Below are 16,602 nucleotides of genomic sequence, written 5' to 3'. Positions count from 1 at the left end.
AAGAATATGTAACAGAATAACCAAGACAAGAGAAAAACAATTTATTAGGAGCACACCTCCAAATTAAGGAACCAGGAGCTCTGCTGAAGTTGTAGGGGCCGGGCAATGGAAGAAGAGTTACTAGCACCAAGATAGATCTAGATAACAGGGTTCAGGCCTAGGCTTTTATAAGATTTCTGTTGATGCAGAAGCTACTGACACAAGGCCAGGTGGAAACAAGTAATTGGGAGCACCAGGTTGGTGTACAGAGTGGGTAGGTGAGATAAAGCACTAGCCTCCAGCAGGTAATCTTGTTAAGTGAATAGAGAGATATATTGAATGAGGCCAACAAGAGTGTCACTAGGAGTATCTTGAGCCCAAAATGGCAGAGCCAAACTTTGACACTGGAAACGGCCACAAACAATACGGTGCCACAAACAATATGATGCTCAATACGGTTCAGCCCTATTCCCAAATAAGGTCCCCCTGTAGAGAGACCATGTCTGAAATATGGAGACAGCATGCCAATGTGGCAATGTAGGTTTGGAATCAGACAAAGCTCAATTCTGTCTCTTACTAGCTGTGACTCTGGCAGATTACTTAACTTCTGTGAGCCTCAATTTCCTTATCTGCAAAATTAGGTTGCCAATAACTTTTATAATAATAGATTTTGCATTAAGGTTTTGTAATAACTAAATTAGTGAGCATATTAAATAGAATACCTGGCCGAAGGCTCAGTGCTCAATAAATGATAGCTATTATTATTCTTTTTTTTTTTGAGACGGAGTCTCGCTCTGTCACCCAGGCTGGAATGCAGTGGCCGGATCTGATAGCTATTATTATTCTTACAAATAGTCATAGTAGTATACATAATACCATTATTGCACACGGAAACACTCCTTTTTATGTATATTGTCTATAATAACAACAACATTATGAATAGTAGCATGGGCAACCCCAGACTTAACAAGCTAATCTGTTTCTGAAAGTCTGAAAGTCAAACCACAGTAGGTTAAAGGCTACTTACAACGAAATTTGCAACTTTACTCTGAATCTGGTGTTATGCCAGTAAGTTGCATTCTATGCCACACAAATAAAACCATCACATCCTTTATCTCCCTCCCTCCCTCCCTCCTTGCCTTCCCTCATGTATTGCCAGCACTGACAGCAACATCCTGGCAATCACTTGGAAGGGAGTTGGCACTGGTATAAGTCACATTTCCATCTCCATTAGGGAGTGGTAAGTACAAGTTTAGGTACTTACTACAAGGAGATGAGGTGAATGTGAGGGGAGTAAAAACAATTTTTTTTAGAGACGGGGTATTGGTATGTTGCCCAGGCTGGAGAGCAGTGGCTATTCTCAGGCACAGTCATAGCTCACTGCATCCTTAAACTCCTGGGCTCAAGTGATCTTTCTACCTCAGCCTCCTGGGTAGCTGGGACTACAGGTATGCATCACCATGCCTGGCTCAAGAGTAAACATTTTTTAAGTCAGATATGGTAATCTACAAGTTGTATCTTCTCATTTGAGAGTCATCTACATTTGTACAGTGCTTTCTAATTCTTATACATAAACTTATCATATTCGACTTCAAAATAACTATAAAGGAAGCAGGATAAATATGATGTCTGGCTCATGGAAAATAAAATTTATGAAGCTCAGAGAGGTTCCGGTGACTTACTCCAGGTCACACACTGTGAAATGGTGGAATCAGGCTATAACCTGGATCTCTAGATTTGTAATTTGGTGCTTGTCCACCATAATTGGTCTATGCATGACCTGTGGGGTTAGAGCAGCAGGTACCTTTATTTTTAAAAATCTATTTATATTTGATATTTTTCTCACTTGAAAGAAGCTCTGATTTCTTAGAAATGTAGCCTGCTTCTGAAACGGCCTCATTTTGTTAATTTTATAAGTACAAAACATAATTATATTTATGGAAAAAAATAATCTCCTTAAATTTGATTATCACTTCAATTGATTTTAATGTGTTCAGTATTTTAAAGTTACCTTGAACATATTAAATTGAAAATAGTATGTGCATTGTATTATGTTGGAAAATATTTCCTTTAGGGACTAGTAAATTATTTACTGCCCTCAGAGATGAATTATTCACTATAAAAATGCTTTTATGAGTAAAATCATATGATGCTTATTGTGACAGTTTAAGTTTCGAAGAGGCCTCATATTTAAATTTTTTTAAGTGGCACGTTTGTTTCTTACAAGTTAACAAAATTATTCAGCTATCTACAAAATAAATGTACTGTTTTATTCAAGGCCCATGTACTTTGACATATATTATGTCAAAATGAGTCAGCTACAGCTACAGTGGATAATACGTTATTTTTTAGCCAAGCTGACTTTCTAGCTCAGCAGGAAGTTCAGCCAATTTTAAGGTCTTCAAAGTGTTGTAATCTGGTTATTTGGCAATACTAACTATTAGGATACCCAATACCAATTTTCCTAGGGAGAAGTCAACACCTAAGCCAATACTTGTACCAGTAGCTATCTTTTCATATTGTTCAATACCTTACACACACACACACACACACACACACACACACACACACACACACACTCTTTAATTCCTTTCTCTGAGGAAATCATCTCATATATTTTGTCCCTAAACACAATTTTAGCACAGATTTCTTTTTTAAAGTATAAAATCCCTCACTGAAATAAATTCCATTTGTTAACTAGGAATGACACTTTGTTCATTGCAAAAACAAACTTAGAGAAGCAATCATCAAGATAAACACAAGGAAGGAAACTAACTAATTGGTTCCAGTCAAAGAAACAAAAGCTTTCCATCTTATTCTTTGGCTGTTTTACTTTAAACACAATTACTTACCAAGTGGCAAAAATGCAAGACGGTTTCCAGCCATGGAGAGCTCATTGAGGCTGGGCAGCTGGCAGAGATGGCGCGGCACATACCATAGACGATTTCGGTCCACAGTGAGGTACTGCAGAGAAAGGCACATGTGAAGCCTCTCGGGTAAAGTTAGCAAACGATTGGTAGAAATGTCTAGTGTCTGCAGCTCCTTCAAATCGCCAACCTCTACAACCAAAATCAAAATTAGGATAAATTGCATCCTTATGAACTGAAATAAACAAAATGAATCAATATTATAACAGTTTAACCAAATGAAATCAGTAGCTGCAACTATTTCCACAAACATGAATGCTGAAGAATAGGAGTTTTGGTGAAAATGCAAATAATCCAACCTAGGTGGACGTCTTTAAATTACCCTGCCAGAATTTCTTAAGTGGAGAAAAGGGCCGGCTGGCATGGAGAAAAAAAGAGACACAAAGTGGTGAATTGGAACCAGAAGTCTGTCACTGTGGCTTCTGCATCTTGATGAGTCAAGTTTGTTGCCAGGGTGAGAAAAGAACAATTACAGTCACTTCAAGGAACCTGGTTTTTGCTACTTGTGTGATTTTACCATCCATCTAAGAAGAAAATAGGAGATTTATGAATAATAGCAATGAAGTAAGTGCAACTTGTTCATATGAGCTAAATAGATTTCTGGAGTAGAAATTAGAATGTCTTTTGGAAATGTTCATCATGGTAAAGGTTATAACAATAAAATGAGATACAGTTTAACTAACATTTTTAGATATTGTTTAGGCATGTGGCACCTTTTAAAAAACCCAAAGTATACATACCCTATAAAGATTTACTTTAATTCCCAAATTAAATACTTCCATTTACTCCATAATTTCCTCATCATTGATGCCTACAGTTGTCATCTGTTCCATGGTGAGTACAATTAGGTCCTTTTCATACATCAAATCACGTAAGACTTGAGTGAAGATTAGGAAGTTCCTTACAAGGAACTTAGTCCCTCAGGGAAAAATCACCATTTTAGGGGAAGGACATTTACTCTTTTCCAGGACAGCACATTATACTGAAGACCTAGTCAGCACTGTGCAGGACAAGTCTACTTTCACATCATGGAGACTTAGATGTCGAAGACCACTCTTCCCCTTCTTTCATCCTGTCCCTATTCCTGAGCCATTCCTCCTAGGTTAAGATTTCCCAGGCTCTACCACTTGACAGTACCCCTCTGTGCACATTCCAGTTTGTACAACAGTTGGATTAGTATTAGCTATGTCTTCTCTACTGGATAACAGTCTTCCGTCATCTTGGATGCTCAACTGAACAGGGTAGCTTTTCTCATTGCTACAGACCAGGTGGTGGTAAACTATGGCTCACAGGTCAAATCTAGCCTGTGGCCTGCTCTTGTCCTGCCTGCAAGCTGAAACTGGTTTTTTTTTTTTTTTTTAACATTTTTAAACGATGGTAAACAACAATAAAAACAAAGAACACGTGACAGAGATCATATGTGGCTTGCAACACCTAAAAATATTTACTAGCTGGCCATTTACAGAAAAGGTTTGCTGATCTTTGCTACAGACCTTTTGTTAGAGAATTTAAAATAATTATTTTACTTTATAAAAGTAATACAAGTCCAAAATACCCTAACTCGTAGTTATTTTTCTAATATTTACAAATTTGTGCTGGGAAGTTCATACATTACTGCTCAATTTCCTCAATACTGAACAAAATATACACCTGCAGCGGAGCAGGCAGGTAGGATTCAGTATATAGCCTGTGACTCTGAAAGGGAGTTTTCTACTTGAACTTAACTAGTGCACAGGAGAGTCAATTTCATGCTTGGCTCCCCTGGCACAGTATTCCACCTTGCTAAGCCTGTCTATCTCTTTCACAAAACAAAAATGCTTTTGATTTTGGGTGTGTGGGGATAAAGCTTGAGGAAGAATCATCGTGTTTTATAAGTCATAAGAAGAAATACAAAGAAAAAGAGAAAAGAACTAAATTTAAAAATCAAAAAATGACTATGTGGGAGAGAAGAGCAACCAATCCCAGACTTAACATGGGTAGTGTCAAGACAAGAATGAGACAAGGCCTCTGCCATTGAGAAGCACATCACACACAACCAACAAGCTGCAAGAGGAGCTCAGAGGTTATGTGAAGGCTTGGAGAAACTCTTCCAAAATTTACTGGAGATGGGAATTTGAATAAGGCACAAAGAAAACATGTAAAGGATTCCCAGCAGGGCATGGGGGCGGGGTTAAAACCATGAGGAAAGGCATGCAAGTGAAAAACTAAATACAGCTTGCACAATGGGCTCTTTGGGGACCAACAAATGACAAAGACCAATAGGAGAAGAGCAGAAAATAAATTCAATACAGAGAGACAGAGTTTGGTGGGGACAGGAATGATAATAAATATTGGGTAGAGGAGCCTGGACTTACTATTGTGAGAATATGACATCTTCTGAAGAATCTTAAAGGATGAAGGGATGTTTTTTGGAAAGGTTAGACAGGCAAATATGCAGAAAGCAATGATATGGAAGGAGATACTAGGCTGACAAAACGAGTAGGCATTTGACTAGAACAGATGCAGTGCGATAGAATTTGAAGACAAATTCCAGAGGTACTTTAACGAAAGCATGAGGTAGGCTTGATTTAATATGAAAAATAATAAAATAGGAAAAAGTCAAAGACAGTTACATGCTTCTAGACTATTACACTTTAAGTGTGCTGATGCCAATTCTAAGAATTTATTTTTATAGAAAAACAATAAAAATGTCATCAATACCTCTGAATTGCATTATTTACAAACCATCTATTTAAAGGTATTTGAAAAAAATCCATCAAAATGTACATGGAAGCAAGTAAAATAAATGATTTTGAACATATTTCAAAAATAATTAAATGTGCAAAAAAGTGTTTTTACATGGCTGCAAAAATTACTAAGGCCTGCACTTTTTTTTTCATTATTGTAAAATGGGGCAACAAGGTGTGATTATGAATTTAAATTTTGATGAGAAATATTAAAAGACTTAAACTTGATAAAGACCAAGTAGGATAAATACAAAGAGACCCACACATATACACATCATAATCAAACTATAAAAGACAAAGATACATAAAAAATCTTGAAAGCATCAATAGAAAAATGGCTCATCATGTTCAGAGGCAACAAGAAGATAATTAAAAATATACAGTTAAAAAAGGTTGGCACAGTAATTGAAATTGCACACTAAAAATATTTATCTAACATTAAAAAAGGTAATGAAAGGAGAGGTACAGGGAAAAAATACAAGATATGTAGACTACACATGGCAAAATGGGTGATGTATTAATAAACGTAATCATATCAATAATTACATTAAATGTGAACAGACTAAATAACCCAGTCAAATGGGAAGGCTGTCAACTGCATAAAAAACAATATGCTATCCATAAGAAATACACTTTAGATTCAAAGGCACAAATAGGTTGAAAAGTAAAAGGATGGAAAAAAATACATACCATGCAAAAAGTAACATAAGAGAGAGCAGCTATATTCATATCAGAAAAAAAAAGACAAGAAATACTATAAGAGGCAAAGAGGAAATATTTCATAATAGTAAAATGGATAATACTTTAGAAAAATAAGTCAACTATAAATACATAGACATCTAACGAGAGTCCAACATTATATAAAGTAAAAAACTGACAAAACTGGAAGGACAAGCAGACATTTCAACATGATAGATGGAGATTTTAATACATTACTCTCAATAAAAATAAAACAACTAAACAGAAAACCACCAAGAATATAGAAAACTTAAAACTACACAATCAGCCAAATGGGCCTGGGCCATAATTCTAACAGATACACTCCTGAGAACCATAATGCCAAATGTTGAAATCCTGAAAGATCCAAAATCCCGAGTGTAAAATCTTGAATGAAAATCACAATCCTGAAAGATCAAAATCCTAAAAGTATAATTCTGGAAAGAAATAATTTTTAAAAATTCCTTTTTAAAAAAAGACATGTATTTATTTTATAAAGAGGGTTTATTTTAGAAACATAAAAACCTAACAATACTTGATAGGTCACTTTACACAATAAAACAGGCAATAAAAACATATATTTTTGCAAGTATAAACACTCAGATATATTAATCATAGGTGCATGGGTATAATAGCTACAAGCAGAAAAACCACATTCATAAGGAAACATGTCAAAAAGCAAAATGCATAAATGCATACCACTATGCTTGGCAACTGTGTGCCGCCAGCTTTATAACTGCAGTCAGCTGCATGAAATACCGTGTTGAACAACCTAAGTCTTCTGAAGAGATCAATGAAAAACTATGACGGGTCAACCACTGAATATGCAGTTATCCATATCCAAAGAGCCAAGATCTCAAGAAATGTTATCTTTCACATATGCAGATGTACAAAATGGACATCTCTTCATTTACTGAGGAAGTTTCAACCTTTTTCATACATGCACAGTGCTTATACCCAAAGTTAACATTGTAATAATGCACTTTCGTGGACTCAAATTTATAAAAATGCAAATTAGAACTCTTGAAATGTTTACACAATTTATACCTCCAGTGTTGGAAATTATGCGAAGATGAAATGCTCAGCATAACAAACTGGCACTATGTGTGAAGGGGCAGAAGTTGTACACCATTGAAAAATTTGGCAGGGGAGATTTCTTGTATTTTTTTGTTTGCATTTTCACTTCTAATATCTTCAAAACACTCTCTCCACTTGTATTTGGAGGGTGGTTGTGGTCTACAAATTTTTGAAGTGTATGCTGTCTATTTGAAAGTCTGGTTATTGCTTGACCACTACAACTAAGTGATTTTCTGTATTCATAGCACCAATTATATTTTAAAATTTATCTTTTACCATTAAGTAGCCGCATATACTTAATTTATCACAGCGTTTTTGCAAGGGAACAATTTCACTGATCCCTTCCATTGTGTTAGAAGGAATATGGTAAGAAGGAATGATACTTGGCTTCCCCAATACCAAATCTGTATTAGAGGTTTTCAAAGAGACAGAACCAATAAGATACGTATACAGATATATGAGAAAGGATTTATTAGGGGAATCAGCTCATGTATGAGAAGTCCCATGACAGACTGTCTGCAAGCTGGAATCCTGGGATATCTACAGTGTGGCTCAGTCCCAGTCTGAAGGCCTCAGAACTAAGGATGCCAGTGATGCAACTCTCAGTCTGAGATCAAAAGCCTCAGGACCCGGGGGGCTGCTGGTATAAATCCTGGAGTCTAAAGGATGGCAAGCCTGGAATTTTAATGTCTAAGGCAGCAGGAGAAAGAAAACGCTGTCCCTTCTCTGAGACAGAGACCAATTCGCCCGCAGTATTTGTTCTCTCTGGGCCCCTGGCCTACTAGATAGTGCCCACCAGTAATGAGGGCAGATTTTCCCTACCTAGTCCACTCAGACTCATGTGCCAGTCTCCTCTGGAATACACCTCACAGACACACCCAAAATAATGTTTTACCAAGTTTCTAGGTATTTCTTAATTCAGTCAAGTTGACACCTAAAATTAAGTCCACGAGTCCACTACTTGTCAACCTGGCACTCATATGCGTCTCCTTAAATCATACCTAATTTCCAAATAAAGACAATAACAAGGTAATAGTTCCACCTAACATGATGCAACTATCCTGGTACAACCAAAATGTACTAAAACTCCTTCCCTAGAATTAGGCTTTCAGGATTTCAACAGTCAGGATTTTGATCTTTCACAATTGTGACTTTCAGAATTTTATATGTTAGGAGTTCTGATCTTTAGGAAATTTGATCTTTCAACATTTGGGGTTCTCACATTCAGGACTGTATCTTTCAAGATTACGATCAGCACTGCAACCAAACTGACCTAATTTGACATCTAAGAACACTACAGCAAAATACACACATTCTTTTCAAGCGGACTTGGTATATTCTCCGGGACAGACCACATGCTAGACTATTAAGTCTCACATTTAAAAGAATTCAAATCATACAAAGTATGTTCTCTGATCAAAAGGTAACTAAATTAGAAATCAACAACAGAAAGAAATTTGGGAAATCCCCATACTTGGAAATTAAACAACACACTTCTAAATAACCCATAATAATAAAATAAATCAGAAGGAAACTTTGAAAATATTTTTGCCAAATAGAAACAACCAATACAAGACATCAAAATTCATAGAATGTAGCCAAGGAAATGACTAGGGAGAGATTTAAAGCTTCAAATGTCTGTATTGGAAAGAAAGTTCTCAAATCCATTTCCTAAGCTTCCACCTTTAGAAAGGAGAAAAAGAAGTAAAAACTAAATCAAAATAAGTAGAAAATAATAAAAATTATAGTAGATATCAATGAAATAGAAATCAGAAAAGCAACAGAAAAAAATGTCAATGAAAACAAAAGTTAGTTCTTTAAAAAGATAACAAAATTGACAAACCTTTAGCTAGACTAACCAAAGCAAATAAATACATACACAGAAAAAGAAAACTGACTTGAATTACCAAAACTGGGAACAAAAGATGAAATATCACTATTAACTTTACAGAAATTAAAAAGATTAAAAGGACATACTATAATATGAACAAATTTATTTGTCAATTAGCAATTTAGATAAACATACTTCTAAAAAGATACAAATTACCAAAATCAAGAAGTAATTAAAAATCTAAATAGATATATCAGAAGTTAAAAAACTGAATTAGTACCCTGGCGCAGTGGCTCATGCCTGTAATCCCAGCATTTTGGGAGGTTGAGGCAGGTGGATCACTTGAGGTGAGGAGATTGAGACCAGCCTGGCCAACATGGTGAAATCTCATCTCTACTAAAAATACAAAAACTAGCTGCGTGTGGTGGTACACACCTGTAATCCCAGCTACTTGGGAGGCTAAGGCAGGAGAATTGCTTCAACCTTGGGGGCAGAGGTTGCCATGAGCTGAGATCGCGCCACTGCACTCCAGCCTAGGTAACAGAGCAAGACTCTGTCTCAAAAAAACAAAAAACAAACAAACAAACAAAAAAACTGAATTCGTAATTTTAAATCTTTAAATCCTCCCATAAGACAGACCAGGTCCAGATGGTCCTTGTCAACCTGCTTTTCTGTTCTATCAACTATTTCAATTCTATTATATATTTAAGGAAGAAATAATATCAATTGTTCACAAACTGTCTCAGAAAATAGGAGGAAAAACTTCCCAATTCATTCTGTGAACATTACTCTGATACTAAAACCATACAAAAACATCATAAGAAATCTACAGACCAATATCCTTCATGAAAATAAGTGCAAAAATCCTTAACAAAATATTAGCAAATGAAAGCTAGCAACACTGAAAATGATTATTTATCATGAACAACTGGGTCTGAGATGTTTCTGAGTGTACATTTTTTTTAAAAAGGTGAGAAACAGAATCCAGAAAAGCAATAAAAAAAATACCGGCAGGCATCATGAACCAGAAATTGTGAGAAATTACTGGATGACAGAAAACAGAAATTAAGTTAAATACAGAAATACCACAGAAAAGTCAGCAGCATCAACAAAGTGGTCAAAGCCTCTGTTAGCCACCATCCACCCAAGCTAACTCAGTAGCCTGGTTCTTTCCACAAAGTTGAATAGTAACTTAGCTGTATATTTGGCTCTTGCTTGCTTTGCCCCAGGACATGACCTTTTAAAGGGCAGGGACTGTCTTGCCCATCTTTGCAGTAACATGCCTTAGCTCTGTGCCTGGAACACAGGAGGCACCATTATCATTTTGCTGAAAGAATAAACTAGAATGTGATTAGCATACTGTAAAATGGCATCTGGACCTTAATGGGGGTCTGAAGTTAATTTTCCAGGTAAGAAAAGTATACCTTTTAAAACCTTTCAATCATTTTTTATTTATTTATTTTTTAAAAAGCAAAGAACATACCCTTATTTTATTGATATTTTATGAACTGGGTAATGACCAAATCTGGGAACACCACTGTAAATTATATCCTCTACAGAATAGAGAGAAATCGTGGAGAAAGGTAGGTGAGGGCCCCATAAGAGGCCACACTCCAACATCCATACCGAGTCTGTTCGTGTCTCCACCTCCACTGTTGACACTGAGCTCGGCCTATTACCATCTCTTGCCTGAACTCATCCAACAAGCCTCCCCATTGGTCTTCTTGCTTCTATTCTCACTCCCTCCAATCTATTTTCTACACAGAAGCCAAAGTGATATTAAAATATATGTCAGATCATGGTCCTTCCCTGCCCCAAACTCTGCCCTGGCTTTCTGCTGCACATCAATAAAATCTCTAACACCATCTTACTAGTAACATGGTCTCCAGATCAGCCCTGGCCCACCTCTCTCCCCTACAAGTGTGTCTGATGCTAGAAATGTAAGGTTGGTTCAATACCTGAAAAATCAATGTAATACACATGTTCACGGAATAAGAATAAAGCATTTCACAAAATCTAAAATCCACTAATGATAACTACTCTCAACAAACTAGGAACAAAAGGCAACTCCTTCAACCAACAAGAGGCATCTACAAAACACCTCGAGCTGAGAACACTATGTTAACGGTGTCAGGCTGAGTGCTTTCTCCCTCAAATTCCCCTTGTGCCTACAAGGCAAGGAGGCTGAGTGTTTCCATTGCTATCCAACAATATACTGCAGATTCTAGCAAAGGCCGGAAGGCAAAAACTGAACAAACAAAAAGCACCAAGAATGGAAGAGAAGAAGTAAAACTTTCTTTATTTACAGATAAAATGATCCTTAGTAGAAAATACAAATTAAGGGATCCACAAAAACTATTAGAACTAATAAACAAGTTTTAAAGAGTTGCTAGATACAAGATCAATATTAGAAAATCAATTGTATTTCTATATACCAGGAAAAAACAATTTCAAAATTAAATTAAGAAAATAATTCCACTCACAACAGCACCAAGAAAAATTATATACTTGGTAATAAACTGAACAAAAGTAGTACAAACCTTATATGCTGCAAACTGTAAAATACTGCTAAGAGGATCTAAATCCTCTTACTGCTAAAGAAGATCTAAATAAACAGAAAGATATTTCATGTTTATAGGTTTGAAGACAACACTGGTGAGATAGCATGTTCCCCAAACTGATCTGTAGATTCAACACAATCCCTATCAAAATCCCAGGAGGCTTTTTTTGGTAGAAGTTGACAGGCTTATTTTAAATATTTATTGCTGTGTCATGCTGAAATTAATGTTGTATTACTGACATAGAGTTACAATGCATTCTTTTTGGAATCCTGGAAGAATCCTACTCCTTTCACACCACTCCCAATCCTTTCTACCCCTTCCCTGGGAGCAAACATAAGTCTGTACACCTTATTTCCGTAGTGTCTCTAACTTTACAGTTGTTTGCATTGTTTACTTTTGTGCTAAATATACAATACCTTGAAACTTTTCAGCTACTTATAGAGTATCCTGAAAATGATTTTATTATTGCCACATAGTAATTACTTAGATTAGGCACAAAAATAACATTATGGTGTCAATTTCAAAAGAAAAACCCAGTAAGTTCCCTTTAAATCATAGTTCTGCGCTGATGCACAATGACCTAACCTAAAATTTAAATGGGAATGGGAAGGAAGCCACCCACTCCACACCAAGCTAGTGACCACAGAGAGTCAATAACAGGCTTGCTATTTTTAAGCGCTTGCTTTTTCCAGTACCACTAAAAATAGCTCTAAGTTGAGCTCCAGAGCACACTGGGCTGAGAACATATAGAAATTCCTCTTTATCCGCGGTTTAGCTTTCTGAAGTTTCAGTTACCCGCAGTCAACTGCAGTCTGAAAATATTAAATGGAAAATTCCAAAATTTAACCATTCATAAGTTTTAAATTTCATGCCATTTTGAGTAGCGTGATGAAATCTCGTGATGTGAATCATCCCTTAGTCCGGTGTATCCACACTGTCTACCCTCCTCGCCCATTAGTCACTTAGTCATTTAGGTTATCAGATCAAGAAAACGTAGTGTATATAAGATTCAGTGCTATTTGAGGTTTTAGGCACCCACTGGGGGTCTTGGAACATACTCCCACAGATAAAAGGGGACTACTGTACAAATAAATAAAAGACAACATTTCAATGCCAAATTTCATTTGGTGTACAGTAAGTCTTCCTTTTCATATCCATTTTCTTTCTCTTGACTGAGCTGTGGAATGTACATACTCTGGTATGTACAAATAGGTTCAAACCATAATCCTGTTACTTATTGGCTATGCAACTTTGGGTTATTTACTCAACTATTTAGATCATCAAATCGCTGTTAAAGAAAAAAGAGTAACACCTAACTCAGGAGGTTAATAGTGATTAAAATATCCCATATAATTCAATAATACACAACAGAAAAGTTAGTGTTTATAATTTCAGTTCATCATACTACAAAATATTCTAAATGTAAACTCAATATAAATACGTCTGTAATTGATGTAGTTTTTTATTATGAAAATAACTGCAAACACAAATATGTTTGTTAACTCTAACACAGAGAAAAGTGCTCTTTACTGGGAGATAGATGACCTTCAGAAACTGGGAAGCACTACCTTCCTTAGCAAGATTCACTTGAAATATTAGTCCATTTTTAAGGCTAAGAACAGCATTCAGGATGTCCCACACCCTTAAGTTAACTGCAATTATCAAACAATGCAACCTCTTAGACATTCCTTGTGACAATTGGGATTGAATCCTAGATATAGTCTAAAATCATTTTTTAAAATGATTATCTTCCTAAGAAGGAGTTCAACCTGATTCTCTGGTATGAGGATTAAAATCCTTTCACACTGAATTATCATATTTATGTTTTTAAATCCAGACTGGTCACTGCAAATAAGCAGCCTATCTAGAAAGGACCTGGTCTCTACACGTGAGCTGAATCATGCTCACAGACCAGGGAGCCAAAATCAAATTGTGGTAAATTATGCTTAATAATACAAACAAACTTTGATACTTCCATTCTGAGATGTTTCTGAGTGTACATTTTTTTAAGAGGTGGGAAAGAGAATCTGCAAAAGCAGTAAAAAAATACTGGCAGGCATCATGAACCAGAAATTATGAGAAATTACTGGATGATAGAAAAGAACAGAAATTAAATTAAATACAGAAATACCACAGAAAAATCAGCAGCATCAACAAAGTGGTCAAAGCCTCTGTTAGCCACCATCCACCCAAGCTAACTCAGTAGCCTGGTTCTTTCCACAAAGTTGAATAGTAACTTAGCTGTATATTTGGCTCTTGCTTGCTTTGCCCCAGGACATGACCTTTTAAAGGGCAGGGACTGCCTTGCCCATCTTTGCAATAATATGCCTTAGCTCTGTGCCTGGAACACAGGAGGCATTATTATCTTTTTGCTGAAAGAATAAACTAGAATGTGATTAGCATACTGTAAAATGGCATCTGGACCTTAATGGGGGTCTGAAGTTAATTTTCCAGGTAAGAAAAGTATACCTTTTAAAACCTTTTAATCGTTTTTAATTATTATTTTTAAAAAAGCATTTTATTATTTTATTATTTTTTAAAAAGCATATTATTTTAATTTAAAAATATTATTATATTTTTAAAAGCACACCCTTATTTTATTGATATTTTATGAACTGGGTAATGACCAAATCTGGGAACACCACTGTAACTTATATCCTCTACAGAATAGAGAGAAATCGTGGAGAAAGGTAGGTGAGGGCCCCATAAGAGGCCACACTCCAACATCCATACCGAGTCTGTTCGTGTCTCCACCTCCACTGTTGACACTGAGCTCGGCCTATTACCATCTCTTGCCTGAACTCATCCAACAAGCCTCCCCATTGGTCTTCTTGCTTCTATTCTCACTCCCTCCAATCTATTTTCTACACAGAAGCCAAAGTGATATTAAAATATATGTCAGATCATGGTCCTTCCCTGCCCCAAACTCTGCCCTGGCTTTCTGCTGCACATCAATAAAATCTCTAACACCATCTTACCAGTAACATGGTCCCAGATCAGCCCTGGCCCACCTCTCTCCCCCACCTCACTACAATCTAATTACCTTGTCCTTCCTTCTGTCTGGCCCAAAGAAGTGTCAAGTTATTTCTTCCCTCGGAGCCTTTGAATCTGTTATTCCTCGGTCAGGAATGCTCTTTCCCAACTCTCCAAACTGTAGACTCTTTCTTGTCTTTCAGAACGTTACTATCACATTTTCACAAAGGCCTTCCCTGACTTTAAGCAGATTTCTTATTTCTCAATTGTAGCATCCTATTTATTCCCTCCCTGCATTTACTTATTTAATTACTTACTCATTCATTTACATGTCAAACCACAGTGTGTACTTCCCACTCATAAGAACAGGGGCTTTGACTTTGTTTGCTGCTATATTCCCCATATTCCTAGCACCTAGCAGAGTCTAGCACATGGTAGGTGCACAGTAAATATTTTTTGACTTAATTAATGTATTCCTTAAACTGCCTCACTTGTTCAGTGGCCACAGACCAGACTTGCAGCTGCACAAAAACCTCACACTTACGATTCAGATTTGTTGCTTAGCAAAATTACAACAGTTGTGGACTTTTGAGGAAACTCACAAATCCTTGGAGGAAAAAAAGTGAAATCCAAGACTGCTAGAGGTTTGTTGCACATTTAACATAATTTAAGTTTTCCTTAATGTCTTATAATTATCTCTGTGAATGCAAGTGATGGGAGTATTCTATAAGACATTACTGACAGAAGACCAGCTGCCCACAAGCTAAATAGCCCCAGTCTGTTATGCATTTTCAAATTTGCATGTGTGATCTGCTAAATAGCTGACACAGTTTTACAGAAATAAATGTAATGTGCATAACTTAGAGTTGACTATAAAATAATGTAACTAAATTTTCAGCAGGCATGTCAGAAGTCATGTAAGCAAATAAATATTGCCCTTCAAGATCATAAGCCAGCAAAACCAATCCAATGATATGTGTTCATTCACATTTTTGAAATTTCTGGTTTGAAATTCTCTTAAGATCTTGATACAAAATTTTTTCATGGATTCTAGGGATCAAATCTACCCCCAAAATGATAAAGATATGATACCATCAATTATATTGAGAAGAACATGCCTCAAACTCTGAAGGCAGGTCCAAAAGAAAACATTTTTTTCATGTTTAAACAAGATTGGCATCCTCTGAATAACATACTCAATGACAGCTCAGAAGCATTCTTATAACAATGATGTTCTTTTGTTTTTGGAACTATTTAGAAACTCGATTAGATCTTATTTAAACTTAAAAACCATGAAGTCTTGTTGGAATAAATATATCTTCAAGATTAACTAATTTGAAGGAATTAACAATGATCTGACTTTATAAATTTGGAATGTGGGTATATTTGTTTAACTATTACATCATTTTCACATTTGGGAAGGTACAACCAGATCCACCCAGTTTGGCAAAACCAAATCTATGCCTTACCTGGTCTATTTGATGGGCCAGAAATAGTTTGATTTTGGTTCACATCATGATCCAGTAAGTCTGAAGGAGTGACTGCTTGTAGGGCTCAAACAGCACCAGCATATTTCTCCATGCTCTTACTACACTCCATTATAGCTGCATGCTTACTAGCATGTGTTCCCTCCTATAATTCCAAGTGCATAACATGTTTCAAAGGCACCAGGAGTTAATCAGGTGTTGGGAAACTTGCTTTGGAACCTATCCAGCAATTATTTTGGCTCTAAAGAGTGATGGTCCACAAATTTAAACATGAACCTATGTTTATTTTTTTATAACCCTTAGTAATACATTACTTAAGATCTG

General features: G+C 36.2%; 1 protein-coding gene across 9 annotated transcripts in view; it reads right to left on the bottom strand.

Moving 5' to 3' along the window:
- LRRC28 (leucine rich repeat containing 28) overlaps window positions 1–16,602 on the bottom strand; it is a 129,471-nt gene that overhangs the window by 44,750 nt on the left and 68,119 nt on the right. For 7 of the 9 annotated variants that reach the window (NM_001257772.1, XM_015143127.3, XM_077938167.1 and 4 more), the window contains 1 exon segment: window positions 2,832–3,038. The exons of the other annotated variants lie outside the window; for them this stretch is intronic. In NM_001257772.1, coding sequence (NP_001244701.1) covers window positions 2,832–3,038 — 207 coding nt within the window. 9 annotated transcript variants of the gene reach the window in all.

The sequence above is a fragment of the Macaca mulatta genome, chromosome 7, assembly GCF_049350105.2.
Source record: "Macaca mulatta isolate MMU2019108-1 chromosome 7, T2T-MMU8v2.0, whole genome shotgun sequence".
NCBI classification, from domain to species: domain Eukaryota; kingdom Metazoa; phylum Chordata; class Mammalia; order Primates; family Cercopithecidae; genus Macaca; species Macaca mulatta.
The sequence above is the reverse complement of the archived record's forward strand: the minus strand, read 5'-3'. Positions and strand labels throughout refer to the sequence as shown.